This window comes from Mercenaria mercenaria, chromosome 11 (assembly GCF_021730395.1).
Source record: "Mercenaria mercenaria strain notata chromosome 11, MADL_Memer_1, whole genome shotgun sequence".
In the NCBI taxonomy this organism is placed as follows: Eukaryota; Metazoa; Mollusca; class Bivalvia; order Venerida; family Veneridae; genus Mercenaria; species Mercenaria mercenaria.
In genome coordinates, this window is record NC_069371.1 from 39,199,662 (window position 1) to 39,224,733 (window position 25,072).

Here is a 25,072-nt window from a genome sequence, read left to right on the forward strand (position 1 = left end):
TTAGACTGTATTTACTGCGGAGAGAACCACTTCCTTTCTAGGCTAGGGGCGCCACCGGTCGCCTTTTTAGCTTCCGGCGAAACTTTTAAAATCCTTCACAAAGTGTGAAAGTATACTTGCGCACCTTTGGGCCTGCTCGCTATTAACCCGTGCATTGAACATGCGATAACGTAGATTAGATATTAATATAATTAATATGCATGATCTAACAATAGATTCCAGCAAGGTAATCACGTAATGAAATTGTCGCTGGTCACGTAATGTTTTTTTTTCGGCGACGCCGTCTAAATTCGTTTTCGTTACCTATGCCACGTGACTTCAGTTTGCAAATCAAAGTACTTGATAACGCATTATAGATAATTTATCAAAATGGAAGATTTATGCAACACTCTGCCTGATTGGACGAGAGTGTCAATTTCTTTTACTCTGTTGATTGTGCTACGCTGAGTGAAATGTAGACAAAGCGTTTATCCTAAACGACACTGTTCACAGTTTTAAAGCTAACTTTGGCTTAGTATATTTAGCAAGAATATTGATATATCTCAAAATGATAAGTAAGTTTAATAAATATGATAAAAACCTGTTCAAATACCAACATATATCAACTTAAAGAAAGAGCTGAATACGGTCTGTGTATCACGTGAATAAGGGTGTGATAAGAGTCTTTTATGTAGAGAAGTGCTTTTTAAAAGATTTTCCTTGTTACAATTGTCGTCTGTATATGAAAAGGTTTCTTGCTTCTGTGACTTATTCATATTAAAATGAGTATTTGTTTGCTTTGATATATTTGTTATAAATTATTTAACTGATTTATTATATATGAATATTTTTCTTTAGTATGGTATGCAAATATTGAACTCAGTTGAAATCTGTTTTATTATATATATGCTATATAATGACTGTATCTCATTACTCTGAAATGAAGGTACGCTTCATAAGTTTATCTATGTGATATGACTACGGTCAAACTTTGCTTATGAAACAGAAATATTGAAATAATTACAATTGTATGTTTTGCTTGACCTTCACTTTTTTATAGGTGTATCGTCATTGTCCAAAGATTCATGAATAGCGAATATGCATTTGTTAAAGCGGGATCAGTTGACCTATTTTAGAAATAAATAAAAATAATAAATAAAAAAATCCTTTAATTGATTTTTTCTCATGTATTCTAATCAAACTTGATTTATAGCATCTTTATTAGGCCCGCAGCCAACGTTCAGCTGGGACATTTAACCCCTTTTATGGGCTGCTAGAACTAAAACTAGAAATGCCTTTATACAGCGTCTCATGAACAGCTTGGTGGATCTTTGTCATACTTGGTCTGGAGCATCATTATAAGGTCCTCTGCACAATTTATTTATATAAGAACTTTGGCCCTATATGGGACCACTATAGCTAAAAGTAGATATGCCTTTCTTCGCATTAACCACTAAAATGTAATGGATTTTTATCAAACTCGATGTGTAACAATATTGTAAGGTCTCCTGCTATTTTGTTACAAATGGGGATAGGGACCAATTTAGCTAAAAATATAAACACGTTTAATGACCTCTTCTCATGAACCGCTTCATGAATCTTCATCAAACTACTGCTGTAATTATTCGTCTAAGGATAAACGAAACAAAATTGCAACCCTACGAAACTTTTGCGAAAAATTAAAAGAGAACCATTTAAATTGTTAACGTGCGGTATTTAGTTTTGCAATTTGAAAAATGTTAGATGAAAGATGAATGTTAGATGAAAAATTCATAAACTTCTTTCCTTATTACAATTCGCCGACCATCATTTTTAATGATATTTCTTGTTTTAGATTGCAATGCCTTCTTTGTTTTATTATTTATCTGTCAAGATATTTTTCCTTTGTTCGTAAATGTGTTTATTGATATGTAAGATTATTTATAGTCGCCACCGGTAACCCATATGGACTCATATAGAAGGCTATTATAGTAATGTAAGTGGAGGAATAATGCAAGATACAGAAGCGTTCCTGGTTCATTAGGGGTAAAGCATCAGTGCACGGGACTATTATCTTAAAATTTTAGAAACTTTTAGATGAAGGAGCGGGGACTAGAACTCACGACCCCTGGTTTCGTATTTGCACTGCGTCCGCTCTATTCATATTTGTATATTAATATATGCAGGTGCTGTCGTGTGTTGATAGGTGGTCTAGTGGTAACACGCTTGACTGTCAATCCAGAGGTCCGGGGTTCGAATCCCGGTCCAGGAACTGGAAATTTCTGAGATGATCTTGAGTGTCTCCCACCTAACTAGAGGTCGGCCTGTACTGGTTCTTCCCAAGAAAGACGGCTTCGCGTGTATCGGTGCTATACTACGGGCACGTTAAAGAACCAGACTGTCTATTCGCAAAGAGCTAGGCTAAGTTAGCCGGACACGCCTGTATCTAGTACCTATTACATTCAGTTACAGTTGGAATGAAGACAAACTGTACTTGGAATGAATGTCAGGGGCTAACCGGAGAAATGGATATTAAACCAAATGTATAAGACATCGCTATAGACGATATTTAAATGATTAAAACAGGAAATCAATACACTACGTATTAAGAGATCAGAATTCAACATAGAGAGGTAAAGAATTATAAAATGAATTATACCTTGTAACATGTCAAAATGAATATATAGCATAACTGATCAAGACATATGCATGAGGTGACGTCCCTTGATAACGGCAAAGTAGTAATGATTCTATCTTATGGCTATAAAAGCAATAAATAAGACGAACGTTTAAGAATAATATGAAGTTTTTTTTATTAAGCTTATGTCTAGTCTGTGAGTGCGAATTTGAATTGATTTTACAGAAATAAAAATACCTTGTTCCTCGCGCATGTTAAGATTACAATTGTTACGGATAAGAACATCCCACCCACTTCCCTGTAGCTGTTGATCGACTAAATTTACAGATAAAAGTTACAGACAACTGATGAAAACAGTATTGAAATTTGATCGTCAATCAATTTCTTGAAATCAAGGAACTTATCAAATGTATCTGGGTTTTTTTGCTCTTTCATTTATATGAAATGGAAATGTAACGTCGCGCTGAACAAAGCGTTCATCAAACAGCGAAGAATAATATAACAAAACAAATCAAAAGATTTTTTTTGGAAGTGGATACTCGTCCTTGACCTTTCCTTCCTCTTAATGTTCGAATATCTTTTCGTATTCATCAAACTTCCACGGGATAAATGGAGGATGGACGGACAAGAAGGACATAATTATGTAGCTAATCATTCTAACGATATGAACAACTCAGTACAATATTTACAGTTTACGGCAAAGAGAAACGACGATACAGATCCGAGTGTGCAATATGAATGAATGAAAGAAAATGGAAAAAAGAAACTTCTTTCTCTTTAAATACTTAACACATGTTCTAACGCAACACTTGATGCTTACTCGATATCTTTAAAATTACTAGCAGCATAGTTTCGTAGCCCATTACATTTTAGAGAAGAAAGAACATATCAACATTAAATGCAATATATGACATCATAGCACAATAGATATAATGATTGTACGACAGGAGCGAATATCGTTTCCGCGGACACAACCATTGACAGCTTGCGAAACCATGGTCAAATATCACAATAACGTAATGGTCTTCAAATATAGTTCTATGCAATAACCATGATGGCGTTATAGTTTTACAAAGTTATATGTAGTAAAAGCATGAGCCCTTTGCAATCTTAACTTTGAGAAACAAAATATCAAAAAATTAATATCATTTCAGAGACTTAGTCTTTAAATTTCAAAGGGGGATTTGACCAACGTTATAATTCATGGGAATTGCAATTTTCTAAAAAAAAGTATATTCCCCAGTACTCTAACTTTCTGGTCATGAATACAAAACAATAACTTAATAAATCAAATATTTAAAAACTATATGTTGTTTGTTTCCATTGGTCCACTGCTAGGGTATATATAAGAATTTGAAGTATAAGATATTTGTAATAGATACTGTTGAACATGTTTAAAGCGAGAATATTGCTTACAATTAGGATAATAATTAGCACAAACAGTCTAAAAAGAAACGAAACTGGATTTGCAACGAGGGTGAAGTGAATCAATACCAAAGTAATTATACAATATCTGCTCAAGAGTCTGGCTGTTAACAATATATGTTTTTTCGTATAAAAAAGGCAAAAACACGTATTGTATAAAATATGTTCAGCATGATTTATTACAATTCTGAAACATTGTTACTTTCAATATCATTCAAATCAAATGATTCCGCTAAAGAAAAACATACTAAAAGAATCCTAGTCATGCTTATTTCACAAAACAGTAAAAGTTTATAAAAGAAACAGCCGAAGAAAATAAGTTTTTCTTTCATTCTTTTACTCTATTGTTGTAAATCACTACGTTAAGCATATAGCATAGACCGGTTGTATCTACTTTCTGTAGTTACTGTAATAGCAATTGTCAGTGGGTGCTGTCACGAATATCTAGTGTACTCCTTATCTCTTCGAAGCTAGGTCTATTCTTCGGATCTTCCGACCAAGCCTGCTTCATAACACAATACCATCTGGAATATAACCGTATTATTATATACGTTCATTCAATATCCATGCACTTACAACAGGACTTGATAACGTGCAAATTACATAGGGTGCGTGACCATTATAGCGTCATATGATCATTAAGCAGTTATTGTATGATTATCATAATAATACGAATATCGCAGGATATTGATCTTACTAGGTGATATTCACTAAAGCGGATAGGACAGGATGAATATCACCTTTGTCAGATCAAGTAACTTTTATATTGATTGATATTATCATACAGTAAGTATTTTATTTCATGCCTACCCTGGAAAAGAGCAGCATGATTAGTATCTGATAGTAATTTTTTTTTTAGATTGTTTATAAGAAAACATTTTACAGATGATCAAAACTGTTCTACTAAAACGCCTGTATGGTACTAGAAATGAAAAAAAAAAAATAAAAATCTGAATCATCGCGATGAGAGATCTATTATATCCCCATACATGCCATAAAATGCAAACGTTATTTCCATGTCGAATAAGTCTATATAATTATAACACATGGGTTTGTTTATAAGAATATCACTATTGGTGGTTAATATCACTTTCTGTGGACTTCCCTGTGACCAGTCACGGAAAATAATACGAGCGGAATTTACGGATCATAAAATAACATATTTTTTTGCATTTATTAGGCAGATGTGGCTAATAATGTGGACGCAATCGCGACATAGCTGTGAAGTATATTAAATTTGAACTAGAGTGTATAATAAAAATTATCAACACTACACATGAAATACTATAAAGGAGAACTACTACTGTTACAGTAGAAATAATAAAATGGATGATAACAGCTTTCTGAAGAAGCACTAGTTGAAACATGTTGAAAACTGCCAAAATGTTTTGTTTTATTTTAGGTACACTTACTTGTCATCACATTGTTCTGGCTTTGGTAATCTATAGCCATCTTTTAGCTTTGCTTGGAGTTCCCGACCTCTTATAGTGCCATATGGACTTTCACCTGAATAACATTGTGTATGTTTCTGTAAATTGTTTTTGCAAACCAAGTATAATGGCGGTTTGATAAGTGCACCTGATCTTTAATAAAAACATACTTAGGGCTTAATTCGTTGTTGTATTATATTTCAGTTGCCTTATACTGTTTAATCATCACACGAATCAGTAACGTGCTACTTAAATTTGATACCATGTTATCAAGTATTGAACACTGGCAATCAAGCACTTTTTATATATACCGAAAGAGAATATTTCCCATAGCACAACACCAAATGACCATACGTCACTTTTTTCTGTGGCACCAGCTGTAGACTTTAGACACTCAGGTGCCATCCACTTCAAAGAAACTCTCACCTGTAATAATTTAAAATTCTATATAAGAAAACAACGCGGAAACAATAAATATAACTCTGCGTACACAAAAGTATATGTAATGAAAAATAGCCAACGAACGGTTTGAAATACATATTGAATGGTCAGTTTGTTTTTCTGTTGACAGTAATTCTAGAGTTATTGACCCTCCAATTAGTTGTGGAATATAAATCAGTCAAGAAGTACTAGCGCAAGAATAACATACAATGAAATACTGTTGACCATATCGTGAATCAACATCTTTACCATTTTCTTTGCGTTTCCATCGTCACCCTTATTTTCGTCGGGTTGAGGACCGAATCCAGTAATCTTTGTTGTAAGATCAGAATCAAGCAGAACGTTACGGGCACTTAAGCGGCGGTGTACGATCTGCAGTAAATAAAGTTAGTACAAGAGTAAATATCTACAGAGCTATATCATAAGTGGGTACTCTTTTTATAATAAAGTCAAAAGTGTAACTAAAATGCTATTGTGTTAAAAGCACGCGTCGTTCCAATTTGCAAATATTTAAAGGCAAATAAAGGAATACTATATGCAGGCTTGGGTCAAAATGTCTGCTAATGGATGATGGTTATACTTTCTTCGAAAACAATAAGCAAATAAATGATTCTGTAAACAATCCAGTCAGCTTCGTTTGTAACAAAGATTGTGGTATATGTACAGCTCATGCTTGTGTTGCAGCCCTTTCGCTTAGCGCAATCGGGAGAGCGCAGATCTACAGATCGTGGGATCGTGAGTTCGACCTTTCGCCTTAACGTATGTTCTCCGTGACGATGTGATAAAAGACATCGCGTCTGAAATCATTCGTCCCCATCCCTGACTAATGTAGGGACCATCTCTGATTCATGCTGGGAAGTTGGTAGTTACTTGCGGAAAATAGAATAGGAACACTGGTTAAGCTAAACCCCCGCCATTACATAAGTGAAATACTGCTGAGAAACGGCGTTAAACCCCCAAAAACAAAGACACTTGTTTTAGATTAACATCATTTTCAAATAGGAAAATCATCAACTTTAGAAGAAATATAAAATTGATAAAAACTGATTTGAACATACTTTCCTTTGTGCAAGATAATCCATCCCACTTGCCACCCCAAGTCCAAATCTGAGTTGCTGCTCTAGTGTCTCAACAGGAAGATTATTCTTCATAGTCTCCAGGTAGTCATGCATTTGTCCATTCGCACAATATTCGTAGATTATAAATGGCCCAACTTGAGAAGAAAATGATTTTGTTATTCACATTGTTTTATTAATATTTACACCAATTATATGATTGAAATGGTGTAGAGTTGTAAGTTTTATATAAGAGGAGTGACCCACAAAGAAATTGCATCTGACTAAAAATAGAGATTGGAGCAAAACATATCATAGAAAATTCGTGTACGCTTGTGTATATCGGGGTATTTCCAACAAAAACTATAACATGATCTTCAGGAGGCATAAAGCCCCACCAAGCAGTATCGATAATGTATGTCTATGCAATGCCATTCAAGATCTGTAGTAGATCTACCGACTGAAGGAGAACAGAGCAGTGGGAATAAGAAACTGTTTTATTTACTTGACAATATAGACCTGTATATACTCAGGTAGGCATGTAAGATGATCTTTTTGCCTGTTTCAGTAAAACATTTCAAAGATATTTTTTATTCAATGCCTTTATTGTCTACGAATGAACTGTCGCCAATATTTATTGATTACGTTACAATATGACGTCAGAGTATCAAATTGTGAGTCCGATTCGAGAAATTTTACTATGTGCTCAATACAGATATATTTTCTGTTATTTTATTTCCAGTTCAAAACCAGTAAAGAACAAGACATTAAGTTACGACGAACCTTGATGCGAAGCAAAGTATTTTTTTCTTTTTAATCAGAGATTTAATATTTTATATTTAGATAGAGATCAGGGTAAACTACTACCGGGAAGTTCTCCAGTTTCCCCTCCTGGTAGGCACGATTCAGGAGGAAGAAAGTTAATATAAATTACCGACACTTAATACTTTACTGGTAGACTGAATGTATGAAAGAAGTAATGTAAAATTGCTTTACTCTTTACTGCGAGACCAATTATATGATAAGGGGCCTCCGTGGCCGAGTGGTTAAGGTCGCTGACTTCAAATCACTTGCCCCTCATCGATGTGGGTTCGAGCCTCACTCGGGGCGTTGAATTCTTCATGCGAGGAAGCCATCCAGCTGGCTTACGGAAGGTCGGTGGTTCTACCCAGGTGCCCGCTCGTGATGAAATAATGCACGGAGGGGCACCTGGGGTCTTCCTCCACCATTAAAGCTGGAGAGTCGCCATATGACCTATCATGTGTTGGTGCGACGTTAAATCCAAAAAGAAAAAAAAGTCTGTGATAATTTTATTACTAGTCAAGATACCGAATGACAAACGGATAGAAACAACAAAACAGTGACTTCGTCAAAGACTAATCTGATTCAAAATGCTCTTCTTGTTAGCCAGAAATCACTGGCAGATTGATACATTGTAGTCGGTCTGTACTTCTGTGCTTTAAAATCAAGTTAAGCCTTGGCTAAAATCATTCAAAGAGGTTTCTAAACTGAATACCCCTCCAATTTGGAAACAAAGCAGTCATAAACTGAATACCCCTCCAATTTGGAAACAAAGCAGTCATAAATTCGTTGATTCCTATACCCTGCTGCTTTTCCCACCTATCATCGTAGCTGAGGGATTGTTAGCATGTTTGATGCACAGAAACATGAAGTATGTGTAGAGATGAGTAATATAATATAACACGTAGGATAAATATGTACGGTGTATTTTGATATGCCAACTACGCATGGTTCCAGATTGTATAGCTTTGTTGTCTTATAAATGTGTATCCATTGGACAGTAATTAGTCAAACTAATAAGAACTTACTCTCGGTTTCAGAGACGACTGCACCAATAAAGCGAAGAACATTTTCATTCTGTCCAACCTCAATGGAATTAAAGTTGATCTTTGCCTTCATTAGAAATCTATCTTGTTCGGAGTGATTCTCTTAAAAATAAAAAATTGTAGATAAAAGCATTTATCCTCCAAATACTATAATCAAATTGCATTTGATTTGTTCGCGATAGTGTATGTCACATAAAATTATAAAACATAAAACATAAAACCTAGTCTAGTTTAAAACTCCAGCACAACTGACTTTGTCCATGTTTTGCCACCTCCATTTATTACCTATAATCGAGCGCAACTTAGCATCATTTGAACCAGTTGTTGTTATAATCAACATTAAATAATAAATGACCAACTGTACTTACGTTTTAGAGTTTTCGCCACCACTGTCCTGTTTGATGATCTTAATTTGACAAGATAAATATCGGCAAAATTGCCAGATGTCAGTAAACTCTCGAAGATGACGTCATCTCGTCCCATTTGCCAGTTTTGAATGTCTTTGAAATCCATCTCCCCATACATATACAATGAGTCTGCATTACTCTGCAAAGAAATTAAAATCAGATGTTGTAATGTAAAACTTTGTTACTAAAGATAAAGACTTTGTAAATGATAGAATTCAGGTAGTTTTAGATGAATAGCTTCACCCCCGTACAAAAATCTAAAGGCTTTACCACGTAAATTTATAAGGTGATAAACATATTAGAAATAATTCTTACGTTCCCTGTTACATAGTCATTATGTGTTGCCATCGCCCTTACTACAGCCATAGATTTGCGATATTTTACGGACATCGCTGCCAATCCTCTTTGAACAGGCTTCATATGACCTCTCTTTAACAGTATTACAAATATTGCGATGAGTATACCGATTATCACCAACACACCTGTGGTAGAATAAGCAGTAGTTACTGACAATGTATCAACAGTCTAAAAATAAGGACAAAAACTTATACGATATATCATTAAAAGGCTAATCTAATTACATTCAGTATTTTCTAAATCATAATCTTGTAAGTATTCAAGCTTACATGTTTGCAATACAAAGATATCTGAACATATTATAAAAACCCAATTGATTCGCATGTTTTATGATCACATTGGGGTTAGAGAACTCACTGGCAATAATTCCTGCAATGACAACACCTGAGATATAGTTTTCCTTTGGAGCTGCAATTAAAGAAACACTTTGAAGTAATCAGAAAAAAATAACTATTATAAAAATAAATCATGATTTTACTACATGCTCAATCATTGTATTGAATTAAGCAACAAAATAACTTTACCTATTCAAACACACACAAAACACATGTGAATGTCAGTAAATATTATCTCTAAAATGCTAATGACTCTGAATCTAGTGAAGTTGGTAACTCATCATAATATCATGAAAATGGGTATGATATAATTCGCATGTTAGGCATTTGGTAGTCTTGTTGTCTTCAAATTATTAACTTTATTTTCATCTTATTAAGTTCAAAATACCGCTGACAAGTAGTTTTGTACTTACGTGTTACATTCACAACTCCATAGCATTCTTGCAAATCGATCCATTCTATTACGAAACTTTCTCCAAACATGTGTATGCTTTTATTAATGACATTGTAAAAATGCTGCTGTCAAAATTATATGTGGTTTTAAATATAATTAAGCGAAACCTACATTAATTTTTTTCATTAACTCTAATTAAAGTACATTTTTCTTATGCTGGACTAACATTTATATTGCTTTTGAAAATCTTACGATACAGTTGTACCGTAGTAGCCCTTTCTCACAATACAGAGACTGTAATATTGTATGTAAAGCGCATTTGAACGTGTATGTCACGGAAAGGGACCTTTTTAAATTTGATATGATGATAATAGAAGTAATGATTGTAATAATAGTTATGTTAATAACAATAATGATGATATTCGGCTAAGTACAAATATCATACATTTACCGTTTTTAAATGTATAAAGTAGCGCAGCCAATTCTGTGCCCTTATATCCGAGTTTCAATGAAATACTGTACTCTTTATCCGGTTCAAGTCCAACCAGATCAATTGAGGTTCCTTCGTTATAAACATTTACAACTCTAACGCTTCCATCCGAATTCATCAAGATGACATCAATATCAGCTCTTCCGTAGCAAGATGCAGTTTTAGGCGAATCCCAAACAAGCCGTACGCCTGAAGCAAGATTCTTTTCCACACGAATATTTGTCGGACCAGAATCTAGAAACGAAATCGTATCAAGCACCATTATTTCAACAAATACAGCGTATCATTACGTTTGGAAATAAAATGAAAGTTGAGTAAGAGAACACATAAAAGAATCAAAGTACTTAGCGAAATCAATATGTATCGATAAGTTTTAGCGAAACAAAAATTGCTGTGATGTGCATTTGTGGGTTTTACAATTAGTATTATAACAGGTATGACACCTCAAGCCGTATAAAACATGTTATAGCGTCTCATCTTGCACTAATATAATGAGTGAGATGCGAAAGACATCTCTGAACTTACATTCCTCCAAACCATTTAAATCTGTCAATCGGTTTATCTGGAATAAAGATAATGGATCTTTATGAGCATCATAAATCTTTTAATGAGCGTGTATACTTAATTGAAACTATACAACAAACATCCACTGATAAAAATCCAAGAAGAAATAAACAAAACCAATACTTTACAAGTGTACTATGCCCCAACGATACCTTGATATTTACAAACATGACTATAAATAGATTAAAATGGAACATAGGGAATTCAGCATTTTTCTAGCATGTTACAATCTAAATATTTCTAGATTTTGTTCCAATTACAAATTAGCTCAGTGGTAAAGCATACTGTCCATGGTCAACAGATCTTTTGCCGTGTGGGTTCGAAACTCAGCATTGAGAATTAATTTTTATTTCACTTTTGCATACAAATTAAGTTTCCTTCATGAGCTCTGTGACAATATGACAGAGAGGTATCTAAAGCCGATATGGCAGATCAGAATAGTTTATTATATATCAAAGATGATAGATTAAATGCATGCACTCAAGCCATGCAAATAATGAACATGCTATTGTGTTATATAAAGACATATATACAAATTCAAACCATCAAAGAAAAAAACAAAAGTAATGAAATAAAAATGAAAACGAATAGAAAAACAACAAATTGAAAAAAAAAAGTCATGAAGATTCGAACCCATAGAACGATTTGCTTATATCCAATTGTTGTTTTACCCAACTGAGCTATGTTGCCATATACATAGTGGCTATTTAAAATGAAGGAAATACTAATATTTAATTGTCAAGTAAATGGGTAACCATTATGAATTATTATTTCATCAGTTATCGTGAAATAGACGGCGGGAATCGCGTTATCATTGGGGATTAGTACATACACATTGAAAAAAGTAAAATACTAACAATTTGAATATGTATGCATGGAATAAAGTGTTTCACGTGTTATGGATTTGTAGGACGATTAAGGGTAAAACTTGGAAAACAACCAAACATATTAGCCAATCCCATCACTTTAATGCAGATATAGGGTCTGACATGCATGCTCATATGAAAACGAGCATATTAAACAGTTTTAATATAAGACCTTACATTTACTGAGAATTCCTGATAAAGGAGGGCCTGGTTATAGACTTTGACGTCGATTCTTGCAGATTTATTCAAATCTTCCTTTGGCACGAGAAACCAGCAATTATCAATATCCAGCGTCTGAGGTACCAGAAAACAGGTTTCCATTACACAGTGACAATAGGGGTCAGAGTTGCAAGCTACAGATGCCTGTAATAATAAGAAGATATTTGGTTACTAAGTAAATAAATATATCAACCTCATGTTAACTGACATTAGGCATAGATAGTATTATGCAAATTTAACAGACATACTTTAAAGAGACTAACCCATAAATTTTAGGCGAAAAATAATTTCTCTCGAAAGTTCATAAAAATTTAGTACTATGAAAGTGACTAGTGGTACAAACTTACTGACATAAGATCTGTGCAAAATTATCTTATAAATAGCCAAGAATATTGTGCAGAGGGGAGTAAACCGTTGAAAAGCTTTGGAAATAATGCAGAAAATTTAGATTCTTCTTGCATTTCTACCAATATCTAGCTTTTATTTCCACAGCTTTATCTTTTTGCAGTGCCTTATATACATTCCATGCCAAACCTTGTGGAAATAAACATGTTGAAAAGTTTCACCCATAGTGTGGGCGATTAGGCTTAAATGTGATGAAAACCTTTTTGTGAAGAGACAATCAACCGAAATGTTACTATAAGCACTTTATTAGCTTATAAAAAATGTTTTTCTTGAATTGAGATAAAATAAGTTAGATACTTTTGGTTTGTTTTTGACTCGAGTTTTGAGCCGTTTTAATGGTATCCTATCAGTGATTCAAGATTTGAAACGTATTACGTTTAACCAAGTTGTCATAAGAAACTTTTCCTTTGCCATATGATCAACCTCACGACCTTTTAATGCATAGTCTTGTTATCTCAGAGAGATGGTTTCTGCCCATCTACTTTATTTCTAATATGGCAAGTGCAATGACATGTTTTTCTTTGCCGAACAGTTTGACATGCCAAGTATGCCAATTATATTCCTGGTTGTTAAAATACAATACAAAACAAATCTGCATAACTGTAAGTTGCGGTATTAAACGGATCAGTTAATTGTAAAAACTCTTTAGTTCCTGATGCAGGAGTTCAATTGCTTCTGAAAATCTCCCATAGTAGCCTTTGCATACGAAATAGAGAATTTGTACTGACGAAATCAAAATATATTCCTTATTTAAAATCAAACAGAATTGAGACTCCAGCATTTGTACAGTGTCATTATTTAAAGAACATTTTTTAACTTATTATAGTATAGGGTATGCTTCAGCATACTAAGGCAAATAATACAGCTCTATTAATTTAAACAGGTTCTCCTACATTTTTTCTATAATTTGCTGAAATTTTTCCGCTTCCTTGTTCATCTGTACGGTTTTCGACAAATAACGCGTAGTCTATGCGATGTACACCACTGTCGCCATCTGACGCCTTAAAAGTTATCCTGTAAAAATACAAGATAAAGATTACTACCGAAATACGACACTTATTGATATTTCATCAAGGAAACACCTACCCACAGACGAAATATCTTTCAAGATACATTAAATCGATAAGCTCAGCACATTTTAAAAGTTTTGATATCAATATTATTTTTATACAGTGTTAAGTATTTGATTATATTTGTTCGGTCATACAAAAAAGGAATGTACTTTTACCGTTATTGAAATCTGAAGGTAAGAAATAGGTTCGGTCTACCTTGATGTGTGCGTGTATGTTCTATTTGCAATATTTTCTTTTAGGTTTTCGTAAGCTACCCTAGGTGGTGTGTTGTCAATGTGCACTTCTGTGTAATCTGCTAAAGTATGATTCATTATGTCAGTAGCTCGTACCCAAAATCGAATATGACTTCCATCGTCTAGTGTTTCTGTTAATTCATACTTTTCTGTCAAGTCATGAGGTATCCATCCTGTCTTTGGGACCTTTTAAAAAGACGAGTATCTGACATGTTAATTTATGTAACAAATATTAGGCGTACACTCAGACTCATGAAAATCAAAGATTCTTCATGTTAATTTGCTAAATAGTCCTTATTGAAAAAATCAAAGCCAACTGAATTTTAATTTACTTTAAATTAATTTAAAGAAAATGATATTTCAAAACTTATAAATTCATATAGATGCAATTTTATGGAAGAAGTACAGAACTGTTTTGGCGAGAAAGTGCACATAACATAAATTCAAACATCCAAAAGGAATAGCTAAGTGTAAAGAACATGCATATATACATTTACCTCAACAATCTTACTTTATACAGACAATTGGCCGTGTCCAAAGACTTAATTGTGGTATGCAATGAAGAAGCCGGTGCCTAGCTACCATTATTAAAATTTATCTAACACAAAAATTATACCATACCTCCCTATCGTCTCCGAGGACTCGATTGATTTCAAATTTGACAATACCATGTCTGTTTGGAATAGCATTGAGAGTTCTTGCTCCTTCATTATCCATAAAGTTAACGTACCTGTTTATAAAATTTAAACTAACATGAGGCATGATTAGCAGTATCTTCTATCCGTCAAGATAAAACTTACAGTATTAAATTTTTACTGTTATTATTCAAAAAGTAGCTCTTAATTCCATTTGTAAACAAACAACATGTAATTATTTAAAAGACTGACAGAAATTTAATAATAGTTTTAAAGACTATAAGAAGGTAACTATGTAAAAATTCAACTGATAGAAATCTTAAAAATTTTCCTACTTTAAATTCTATTCAGAAATCAAATAATGTAGTTTAATTGATCAATGCGCCACTAAACAGATGAGAAGTACTTACTTTTTACTTCTAAGAATACCATCATCTTGCAGATCTGCAAATTGTGTGGGGTAATTCAAAACCTTATTTAACAACTTTTCATCCTCATATATCTTGTTGACGAAGTGATTTTCCCAGTTCAATACGATGCGGGTTTTCGTTCCATTTTTAGAGGTCTGCCACATGTAACCAGTTTCCGGTATTGCACTTGTAATGTGCATACCACCATCACCTAATGACATTTCTGACACATTCATAGGCTTATCCGAAATAAAGCCGGGTTTTGTCAGTGTTATCATTGAATCATTGTCATATAGAACCAACCGCCGAGCAATCTTTGAATTATTCGCCTTGTCCGATGCTTGCAGTAGAATTGAATACATTCCAGTTTGTGGAGGGTAATATGTCGGAATATTTATAGAGGATGTTTTATTCGTCTTAAATGAATATATAGGTTTTAATGGCTCAAATTCTGTAAGGTAGCCATTGATATTTGGTTCCAGCTTGAAGATCTCAAGGTAGTAGTAAGCAATTCCGGACAATGTGTCCGACCAGCCACCCCAACGAAGTTGAATCGGATTCTAAAATCAAGTAAGACGTAAGATGACATGATTTACTGTGATGCATTCATAATATCTAAAGCAATTATGTACATGTTATTCACAAATTATCAATTATGCTTATATGACCAGCTTTAGAAATGTGGTTAAAGCATCATTTACCTATGAATATATTAAAGAAGCCTTGACAGACTGATCTTTGCAGGTTAGGTAACATTGCATCACCCATCTCGCTCTTTTGTATCGGCTCTAGTATGAATGTATGATCAAAGAATATTGTAGAGAAACCATTGTTCGAAAGAAATCATCGGCTCAAAGTACAATAAATTCAGAATTTAAACGTACCTCTGTTATGTCATCTCCAACATCGATCGGTTTTTCTCCGTTATTACATTTAATTCGGGAATGAGGCTCAGAACAATGAGTCGGTGCTATGAAATCAAACTTGAACTCAATAGTTTTGCTGGTGGTTTGACCGTTGTATATCTGCCTTGAGTAATCCCTACCTGTATCCCTGTTATATAACTCCCGGTAGCCTCCGCTCTTAGTAGAATATGTCACGGTAAAGCTTCACATAATGAAAATGTTAGTTCAATTTAAGCAATGGTCGTAAAGATTCATAAAATTTAATGCACTGTAATAATTCATTCAACTGGTTTAGCTATAATGAAAGATTACAGGGGATAATTTCTCTTTTTTGTCACCTCTGTAGAAGATGGTCCTGTAAGTTCTTTACCTCAATAAAAGATTTTCTTAGTTTAAAACGTTTATTAGAACAACAATACTTATACAACAATTGTACTGTACACATAATAAATATATTCGTTATTCACCTAGTGTTGCAAGAAAACTGTTACAAATGCATCATAGGCACCTTGACAAAATGTCAGAAAACTACTGCGCAAGGAATGCGTGTTAAAATATCATTGAAAACAGTCAAGTAGGTAGCGATATAATGTTGAAAGTTAAAGTTTAATGCAGATTTGAAGCCAAAATTCATACATTTAATTATTACCAAACATGACAAAATTAATGCAAAAAGTTATATTTATGTATGTATGGTTGTTGAATTGCCCTCGTTATTAACTTACAGGTCGTCATGTTCAAAATTAATCGTGTAATTTTCTTCAATTTTGTTACATGGGACAATACTTGTCGCTGGTGACCTGTCGGATATTTCGTTGCAAGTGTAGGTCATATTGAAAGCAACATGTCGTCGGTTTTTATCGTCTGAAATGTTCAGAGAAATGATTTTCTTCTAGTCATTCATATCCCAAATATTATGACGATTCTTTAGCCAGAGTTGCAGTGCGTACTTTCTTTTGACATACTGACGAACTTGCAGAAATTATAATGTATATATTAATAAAAATAATACAAACAGTAATTTTGAAAATGAAATGTATTAGGTGTTTACGTTTAAAGGAACTAATTCATGTTCTATTTCCTGATAGCACAAACCTATGAAGTAGTATTGTTCTTGTTATCAACAAAATCCTTAACTTTTGTCAAACTTTTTGATCTTTGAGTTGCCTTGAATTGCTCGTTACTTAACTTATAAGAATCCGTGATGCTACTGGTATAAGAAATCTAACGCAGTCAAGGCGTTTTAAAATACGATTTGCTTTTGAATTCGTTGGTCTTACTTCAGTTTAATGTAAGAAACAGAAACTGTTATAATGCTGCAACGAACAATTCATAGTGATATTTTCTTTCTGTCACAGGCAGCACGTTTTTCGTTCGAACAATGATATCTAATTACAAGTTTTTGTACTGTCTTGCTCTTAACTGTTTTTATTTATTATGTCTGGTTCGAATTCTATTATATTGTTGCATGTAAAAAAACCTTAAATTGTTCTGCACATGACAAAATTAGAAAGCATTGATTAAGATCTACCTACCAGGCCTAGGAAATTTAGTATGCTGGACATGAATTCCATTATAAACTATCCCAAAGCCGTAAGAAGAAATATACGACGGCGCTGGTGGCAGGTTAGGTATCGGTGGGTATTTAGATTTCATGGAAAACTTTGCATAGTTAAACAATTGCTGATTACACCAAACTGTATCCGTTCCTTTACCATCTGAACAAGGCATGCTGAAAACAATAGTATACTTTTATGTTTATGATATGATCTTGGTTGCTGTCCTTTTTAGAAAAGTGTCATTTTAGAACATGGACTAGCAACAAACATGGTCTATGCGCAAATGAATTAGTTGTTATAAAAGACAAAATTAAAACTTTCAATTAGAAAACCTTTCATGCTTAGTGCTTAAATCAGTGTATCTTGGAACATCATAACGGTTAAGCTGTACATTTGTAATGCGTCATAAAAGAATTTTCATTGTCTTCAACTGAACACTAGCTTTATGCACCTGTCAATATTTTGCCCGCCCGGGGGGCGGCGGGCATACACGGGACTTTAGACAGAAGACCATTCCCGACAGGCGGGAATCTGACAAACAATATTGTCTTCGGGTCCCGGGAATTAGACCGCCGTTTACATCCCGGGACTCGGGAATTTCGACACTGTATTATCAAAAGGGAAGTAACCTCGTCTGAAGACCAAAAGACGATGGCGATATTTGTGTCCTAGTAAACCTCCATAGCGTTACGGCAACATAAGCACCTTTTCCATATAAGAGTATAAAACAGTGGTTTTTAACTCTTTTTTGAGGGGGTTGTGGGGGGAGGGGGTCACCCATATGGGCACCAAGACTGGACGGGCAACTGTGATTGAAGGTGACCGACTTTATCATCAGTCCGGATTTATCATCAGTACCAGTAGCAATAATAATATTCTATTATCTATTTATTTTATATACTGGTACTGATGATAAATCCAGACAGATGGCAGAGTCAGTCACCTTCAATTTATCTATTACAAACAACCATTGAAATTAGGATTTCTAATCAAGAGCCAACCTGGCTCAGAATGTATGTCTGAAATCTCAGCCAGGTTCAAAAACTGGGTCATGTGGGGTCAGACACTTTATGAGTTGGTAAAATCTTAGAAAAAGAATGTGAACATATTAGAGGCCACATGTTTTGCCCATTCTTCATTAAACTTTGTTCGAATGTTCAGCTCTATGAAATCTAGGTCATGTTCGAAATTGGTTTGGGTCCAAAACTAAGTCACAAGGTCAAATCTTAGAAAAAGCTTGTGGACATATTAAAGGGTACATTTTTGGTACAATTTAAATTAAACTAAGTCGAGTATGAAACCTGAAAAAATAATAAAATGCCCTTTATTTCAGGTATTGATGTGGAAGTGTCCAGATTTGGGCGCAGGAGGAAGAAGAATGTTCTGTTTAGTGACTTTTTATGCTAAAGTTAAAATTAATTATGAAGTAGTAAGTGTTGTAACGTTTTAGCTCACATGAGCACGAAACTATTGTGATTGGTCAATGTCTGTCTTGTCAATGTCTGTTGTTGCGAGTGTGCGAGTAGTGTGTCCTTAATTTTTAGTGTTTACACATGTATGGTTCAATCTTAATTAAACTTGGTCAGAATGTTTCTCTTAATGGTCTTACCATCCCTGTGGAAACTTGGTCATGTGGGGTCAGAAACTAGGTTTACTATGTGTACATTGTATTTTGTAGCTCGACTTTTCTAGGAAAGTCATAGCTTATACGATCACTGTCTGTCGGCATTAATTTTTTCAAAGTCTAATAAATTCTATACAATCAAAGATATTCAGCTGAAACTAGGTATGTATATTCAGTTGGACTAACACTACCATACAAAGACAGCCCATAAACCTAGACGCATTATTGTCAGAATTATGCCCTTGTGTACTTGAAAATACCCATTTCATAAGGTTAAAGTTTTTTCTAAGTTTAATTATTTGAATATTATCCTTTTTATTATACTGAAATTCTAAAATATACATTCATTGGGACTATACCTACCTTACTTAAAATGCCCATTACTCTGGAATCACTATTTTCCAAATTGTGTACCTTTTTACTGATTTTTTTCTTTGTTTTGTCATAACACCTTAATGAATTGAATAAGCTCTTAGATATTTACCTCTACCTTTTAACGTAGTTGGTGGTCATTTAGTTAAAGGCCTCTACCCCTGGGGCATTTGATGTACCAACCAAGCTCAAGGGTGGGGATTTAGACAAAAAAGGTTGTCTCTAGGGTCGGGATTTAGACAACAAAATTTTTGAAATGTCAAATTCCCCTGGGTCAGCCCGCCGCCCCCCTGGGCGGGCAAAATATTGACAGGTGCATTATAACAGCGTTAAACCCTAACAAAACAAATACGTTATTCAAAAGAGAACAGTGTATATATGTACAAAGCAAAAAATATATTAAGTATAAGAGGTTAACCGTAGCTAAATTCCTTGTTAACCTTTAGACTGCTGGCGACAAGTGATACCAGTGCAGGCCAAGATCAGCCTGCACATTCGTACAGCCTGATCATTATAAGTTTCGTTAAGATCTTGCACCCATTATTTGCTTCCGTGTTTTAAATAGCAGCACCGAATAAAAACAGAACATTTTGTCTAAACGTTATTTACGAAATGGAGACAGTACGGTTACCTGTAATTGAACTGTTGTCTCTGATCTATTCTTCGTAGTTTTGCAAATGTGATCTCACATTCGGTTATAACGGGAGGATTGTTTGCACTTGAAACTTTAAAGATGAAAACACAATTAAGTTACTTTCATATGAGATATATTGTTTGTGAAACGGTAGTACAGCAAGAAACTATTACTTGTAAGTCCTTCTGTTACCATAATATAACACACAAGGACCGATCGGAAAATATCCGGACTTTTCCTATCTTCCCATGTGCAGCTACCTACGCATATCATACATAAGCGAAAACTATATATAGGTAAATTTATTTTCTGTGAGATAAGACGTGTGGATACACGAAGGTTTGAGCATTTAAAAAATAGGTGTTAGGGCTACCATGTACTTTAAGTTAGAGGAACAGAGATATGCAATACAACTCCTGCTTTTAGAGGAGTGTGATAAATCGTTACACATTTTCTTAAGGTTGTAGAAAAGATTTTCATATCCCGTTCAACCTTTTATAGCTGGGTTACAGTTAAGTGAGGACAGGAAATGCATAAAAGACAAGCTTAGGCCAGGATGGAGCGTTGAAGCGGTAACTCCTACATTTGTGGCTAATGTTGAGGGTTTTTCCGAGAGAGATCGCAGAGGGGCATTACAGGATTGGAAACATGTCGGCACATCGGATTTTAAAAGAGAAATTAGGATTGACCAAGGAAAGTGCTAGATGGAAGCCGAAACAGCTGGCAGAAGACCTAAACGCGCCAATGGTGACCATAGCAAAAAAATATTTGGGACATTTTAATGAAATATGGGTGCATTATGCTGGACCTGAAACAAAACCTCTGTCAAGGTAGTGCAAACGAGCTTGTTCTCCACCCCCAAGTATGTTAAGGTTATGCTGATTGCTTCTTGGGTCTCATATGAATAATACTGGCTCATTTCTTGCCGAAAGGATAAATTGTGACTGCTATAAATACTACTACGTAAAAAATTAAAAAAGAAAAAAAAAACAAGGAAAAATAAAAGAGAAAAAACTAAAACTCAAAGGAAAACTGGAAAAGGTTTAGTCCTAGGTTAGACAAGAAAAATGTCCTTCTTTTGCTTGACAATGTCCCCTTTTATATTGCCTTATCAACTCCTTCAAGTTGCACCATCTAGCTGTTTTAAGAAAGGTTGGTAGTTCTACCTACGTTTCCGCCCGTGATGAAATAATGCACGGAGGGGCACCTGGGGTCTTCCTCCACCATCAAAGCTGGAAAGCCGCCTTATGACCTGAACTGTGTCGTGGGAAGTAAAAACCCCAACAAAACAAAAACAAACCTTCAAGTGGCAATCTTGCCCCCCTGCAACTTCTATTTCTTTCCAAAACTGAACAAGAATGCTCGATGGAAAGATGTATGAGACCAGGGAGGCTCTGATTCCAGCTGTAAATCGTTACCTCAGCAATAAGTGTACTTCATGGTTTGCAGAGGGAAAATGTACAGACCTAGATTTGGAATACTTTGAAAATAATTAAAAATAATTTGAAAATACTGAATTGTGTTTGAGAAAGAACGCCCTCCGTATATCTTGAAGATTTGTCTGAAACCACGAGTTTATTCATTTGCATTATATAATAATATAGTAAATAACTATAATGATAAATGCATAGTTTACCCTAGTAAATGTTTTGATTAGTAAGATAAATACATATAGGTATTACTGGTTGCATAGAAGTTACTCTGGTTGAGGCGCTGTTTGGTACAATAAATGCAAAGGCAAGACTCATTTCAATAGCGTTACCCTAGTCACTGTGCTGAATAGTTACTATAAATGCATATAGGCACTACTAGTTGAAATGTCATTACCCTAACCAAGGGAAAGAATAACGAGATAAATGCATGTAGGCACCACTCGTTGCAATAGAGTTACCCTAGCTAATGCGTTGTTTAGTAGGACGAATGCGAATAGGCACGGTTCCGCTGGTTGAGTAGTGACTTTAGCCAAGGATTTGTATAGTAAATTGAAGCATAGGCAACACTAGCTGCAATGGCGTTTCCCTCGCCAATGCGCTGTAAAGTAAGATAAATGTGCATAGGTACCACTGTTTGAAATGTAGTAGGATAAAAGCAAAAAATCAAATCCACTGAAGTGAAATTGCGTGTCCTAGCCAATTAGTTGTACAGTAGGATGAATAGATATAGGCACCGCTCCCTGAACCGTGATTTAGCTATGGAACTGTATAGTTAATATGTACACTCGTTGCAATGGCGGTACCCTAACTAATGCGTTGTATAGTAAGATAGTCGCATAAAGGCACCATTTGTGCGGTAATAAAAGTCGTTTTATATTCAGTTAAATGCATATATGCATCACTTGCTGAAATGGGGTGATACTTACATGAAAGGCACCTATCTGAATCACTAAAACCATTAAAACAGTTGCATTGATGTGGGTAGCTACATGTTCCAGGGTAACATGGGGCAACGTGTGAGCATAACTCTGAAAGTACAAAACACCAGGATGACACTTCTCAGATTAGTATTGTCAAAATGTTTTAATATAATCATGAAAAGACAACATTTTTAAGTTAGTGAATATTGATCACTGACAGAAGTCATTACTGTTAATTCACATTTAGCTTTTTTATTATTTATGTACCAAGCAGAAAAAAACATCGCACAATCATCTACTTCATCTCATATTTTGAGCATTTTTATTTATATCATTCGAAGTGCATGTAGCTTTACTTACTTGTAGTACATTGTCGTCCTGCAAAGGCTAACGGGCATTTGCAATGGTCAGGACCAATGCAAGATCCGCCATTCACACATGGGTTGCTGCATATTGCTAAATGAAAGAATATCGTTCATTCATATTCCTACACAACGGATGAGCTAAGCAATAGTATAAAAAATATGTCTTCTTTTTATCAGAGAAACAAAGGCTACACTTACTTATAATATAATGACTGAATCAAAATTGGACAAAGCAGTTCAATAGCAGGGCAGTGTTATAATCTTGGTACTGAAACATTTTTTTCGGTACTGTTTGCCTATAAGCCAAGTCAATAAATGTGAAATTTTGATTTCCAGGGAAGTCAAACAAAACAGAAATTTACTAACCTGTAAACATCTGACGACATATTGAATTTCAATTGAATGGTTAACAAGAACCCAAAGTTTTCACGTCTTAATCCACAAAGATATTTTTTTGCTTGTATTCTCGATTATGATCTTATTAGAATAATCTTATGAAAGCAGAACACAACTAGACGTGGTCGAACATTTTGTTACTGTTTGTCGAAAATGAAAAAGGAACTGCGTATTAAACGATAATATGATATATTATTGCCATTTATTTTGCCAAAACATATTTCAACTCACGTGTCGAACATTGGTAACCCGTCCAGCCGCTGCAACAATCCTGGTAATAATGTTGGTGGGGTCTGTATGTGGTACATCTACCCCAGCCCCTTAAATTATATAAGCTTTCAAGGAATATTTTCAACATTTAATATATATATTAACAAGTTTCCGTGATTCATTCAGGTTTTTCAACGTCTTGCAGAAATGTACTTGCACTAACAAACAAAAGGGCCAAGATGGGCGTAGTTCGCTCAGCTGTGAAACACACCATAACAGTGTAATTTGTTTGTTTGTTTTGGGTTTAACGCCGTTTTTTCAACAGTATTTCAGTCATGTAACGGCGGGCAGTTAACCTAACCAGTGTTCCTGGATTCTGTACCAGTACAAACCTGTTCTCCGCAAGTAACTGCCAACTTCTCCACATGAATTATCAGAGGTGGGGGACGAATGATTTCAGACACAATGTCTTCTATCAAATCGTCACGGAGAACATACACCCCGACCGGGGATCGAACCCGCGAACTGTAGACCAACGCTCTCCCTACTGAGCTAAGCGGGCGGGCTTTATAACATTGAAAACATGTTTGTCCTAGTGATTTTATGGAAACAAATATTCTAACTAATTTCCATTAAGATTGGACCTAAAATGTGGTCTCTTAAGTGTAAAAAATATTTTCTTCAATTTTACCAAGTGACCTAGTTTTTGAGACAAGATGACCTACATTCGAGCCTGACCTAGATTTGATCAATGCAATCATTCTGACTAAATTTCATGAACTTCAATTTCAAAATACAGCCTCTATCGCATATAAAACGTTTTTCTTTGATTTGTCCTAGCGACCTAGTTTTTAATCCAAGATAACCCATATTCAAACTTGACCTTTACTTTATCAAGGCTATCATTCTGACCAAATTTCATGAAGATCAATGGAAAAATACAGTCTCTATCGCATACACAATGTTTTCTTTGATTTGACCTAGTGACCTAGTTTTTGACCAAAGATGACCCATTTTCGAACTTGGCCTAGATGTTATCAAGGCAATCATTCTGATTAAACTTTAAGAATATCCAGTGTAAAATGCAGCCCCTATTGAATACACAAGGTTTTTATTTGATTTAATTTAGTTACCTAGTTTTTGACCTCAGATATCACATATTCAAACTTGACCTAGATTATATCAAGGCAATCATTCTGACCTAAACTCACGAAGATCAATGAAAAATACAGCCTCTATCGCAAAAACAAGGTTTTTCTTTGATTTGACCTAGTGACCTAGATTTTATCAAGGTAATTACTCTGACAAAATTTCATGAAAATCAGTTGAAAAACACAGCCTCTATCGCATACACAATGTTTTTCTTTGAGTTGACCTAGAGACCTAGTTTTGATACCAGATGGCCCATTTTCGAATTTGGCCTAGGTTTTATCAACGTAATCATTCTGACAAAATTTAATGAAGACCATTTG

At 34.6% G+C, this 25,072-nt stretch overlaps 1 protein-coding gene across 1 annotated transcript in view; it reads right to left on the bottom strand.

Moving 5' to 3' along the window:
- Positions 1–4,172: 4,172 nt before the first annotated feature.
- Positions 4,173–25,072, bottom strand: part of LOC128546532 (uncharacterized) — a 30,494-nt gene continuing 9,594 nt past the window's right edge. The window contains exons 3-25 of the mRNA XM_053517195.1: positions 23,622–23,710; positions 22,990–23,085; positions 22,636–22,737; positions 20,274–20,367; positions 17,623–17,819; positions 16,813–16,951; positions 16,067–16,289; positions 15,183–15,742; positions 14,759–14,867; positions 14,100–14,323; positions 13,725–13,845; positions 12,385–12,570; positions 11,303–11,339; positions 10,739–11,011; positions 9,916–9,966; positions 9,517–9,683; positions 9,163–9,340; positions 8,777–8,896; positions 6,951–7,105; positions 6,142–6,264; positions 5,763–5,877; positions 5,434–5,527; positions 4,173–4,545 (exon numbers count right to left, since the gene is read on the bottom strand). Coding sequence (XP_053373170.1) covers positions 4,443–4,545; positions 5,434–5,527; positions 5,763–5,877; positions 6,142–6,264; positions 6,951–7,105; positions 8,777–8,896; positions 9,163–9,340; positions 9,517–9,683; positions 9,916–9,966; positions 10,739–11,011; positions 11,303–11,339; positions 12,385–12,570; positions 13,725–13,845; positions 14,100–14,323; positions 14,759–14,867; positions 15,183–15,742; positions 16,067–16,289; positions 16,813–16,951; positions 17,623–17,819; positions 20,274–20,367; positions 22,636–22,737; positions 22,990–23,085; positions 23,622–23,710 — 3,556 coding nt within the window. The 3' untranslated portion in view covers positions 4,173–4,442. The remainder of the gene's footprint in view (positions 4,546–5,433; positions 5,528–5,762; positions 5,878–6,141; positions 6,265–6,950; positions 7,106–8,776; positions 8,897–9,162; positions 9,341–9,516; positions 9,684–9,915; positions 9,967–10,738; positions 11,012–11,302; positions 11,340–12,384; positions 12,571–13,724; positions 13,846–14,099; positions 14,324–14,758; positions 14,868–15,182; positions 15,743–16,066; positions 16,290–16,812; positions 16,952–17,622; positions 17,820–20,273; positions 20,368–22,635; positions 22,738–22,989; positions 23,086–23,621; positions 23,711–25,072) is intronic.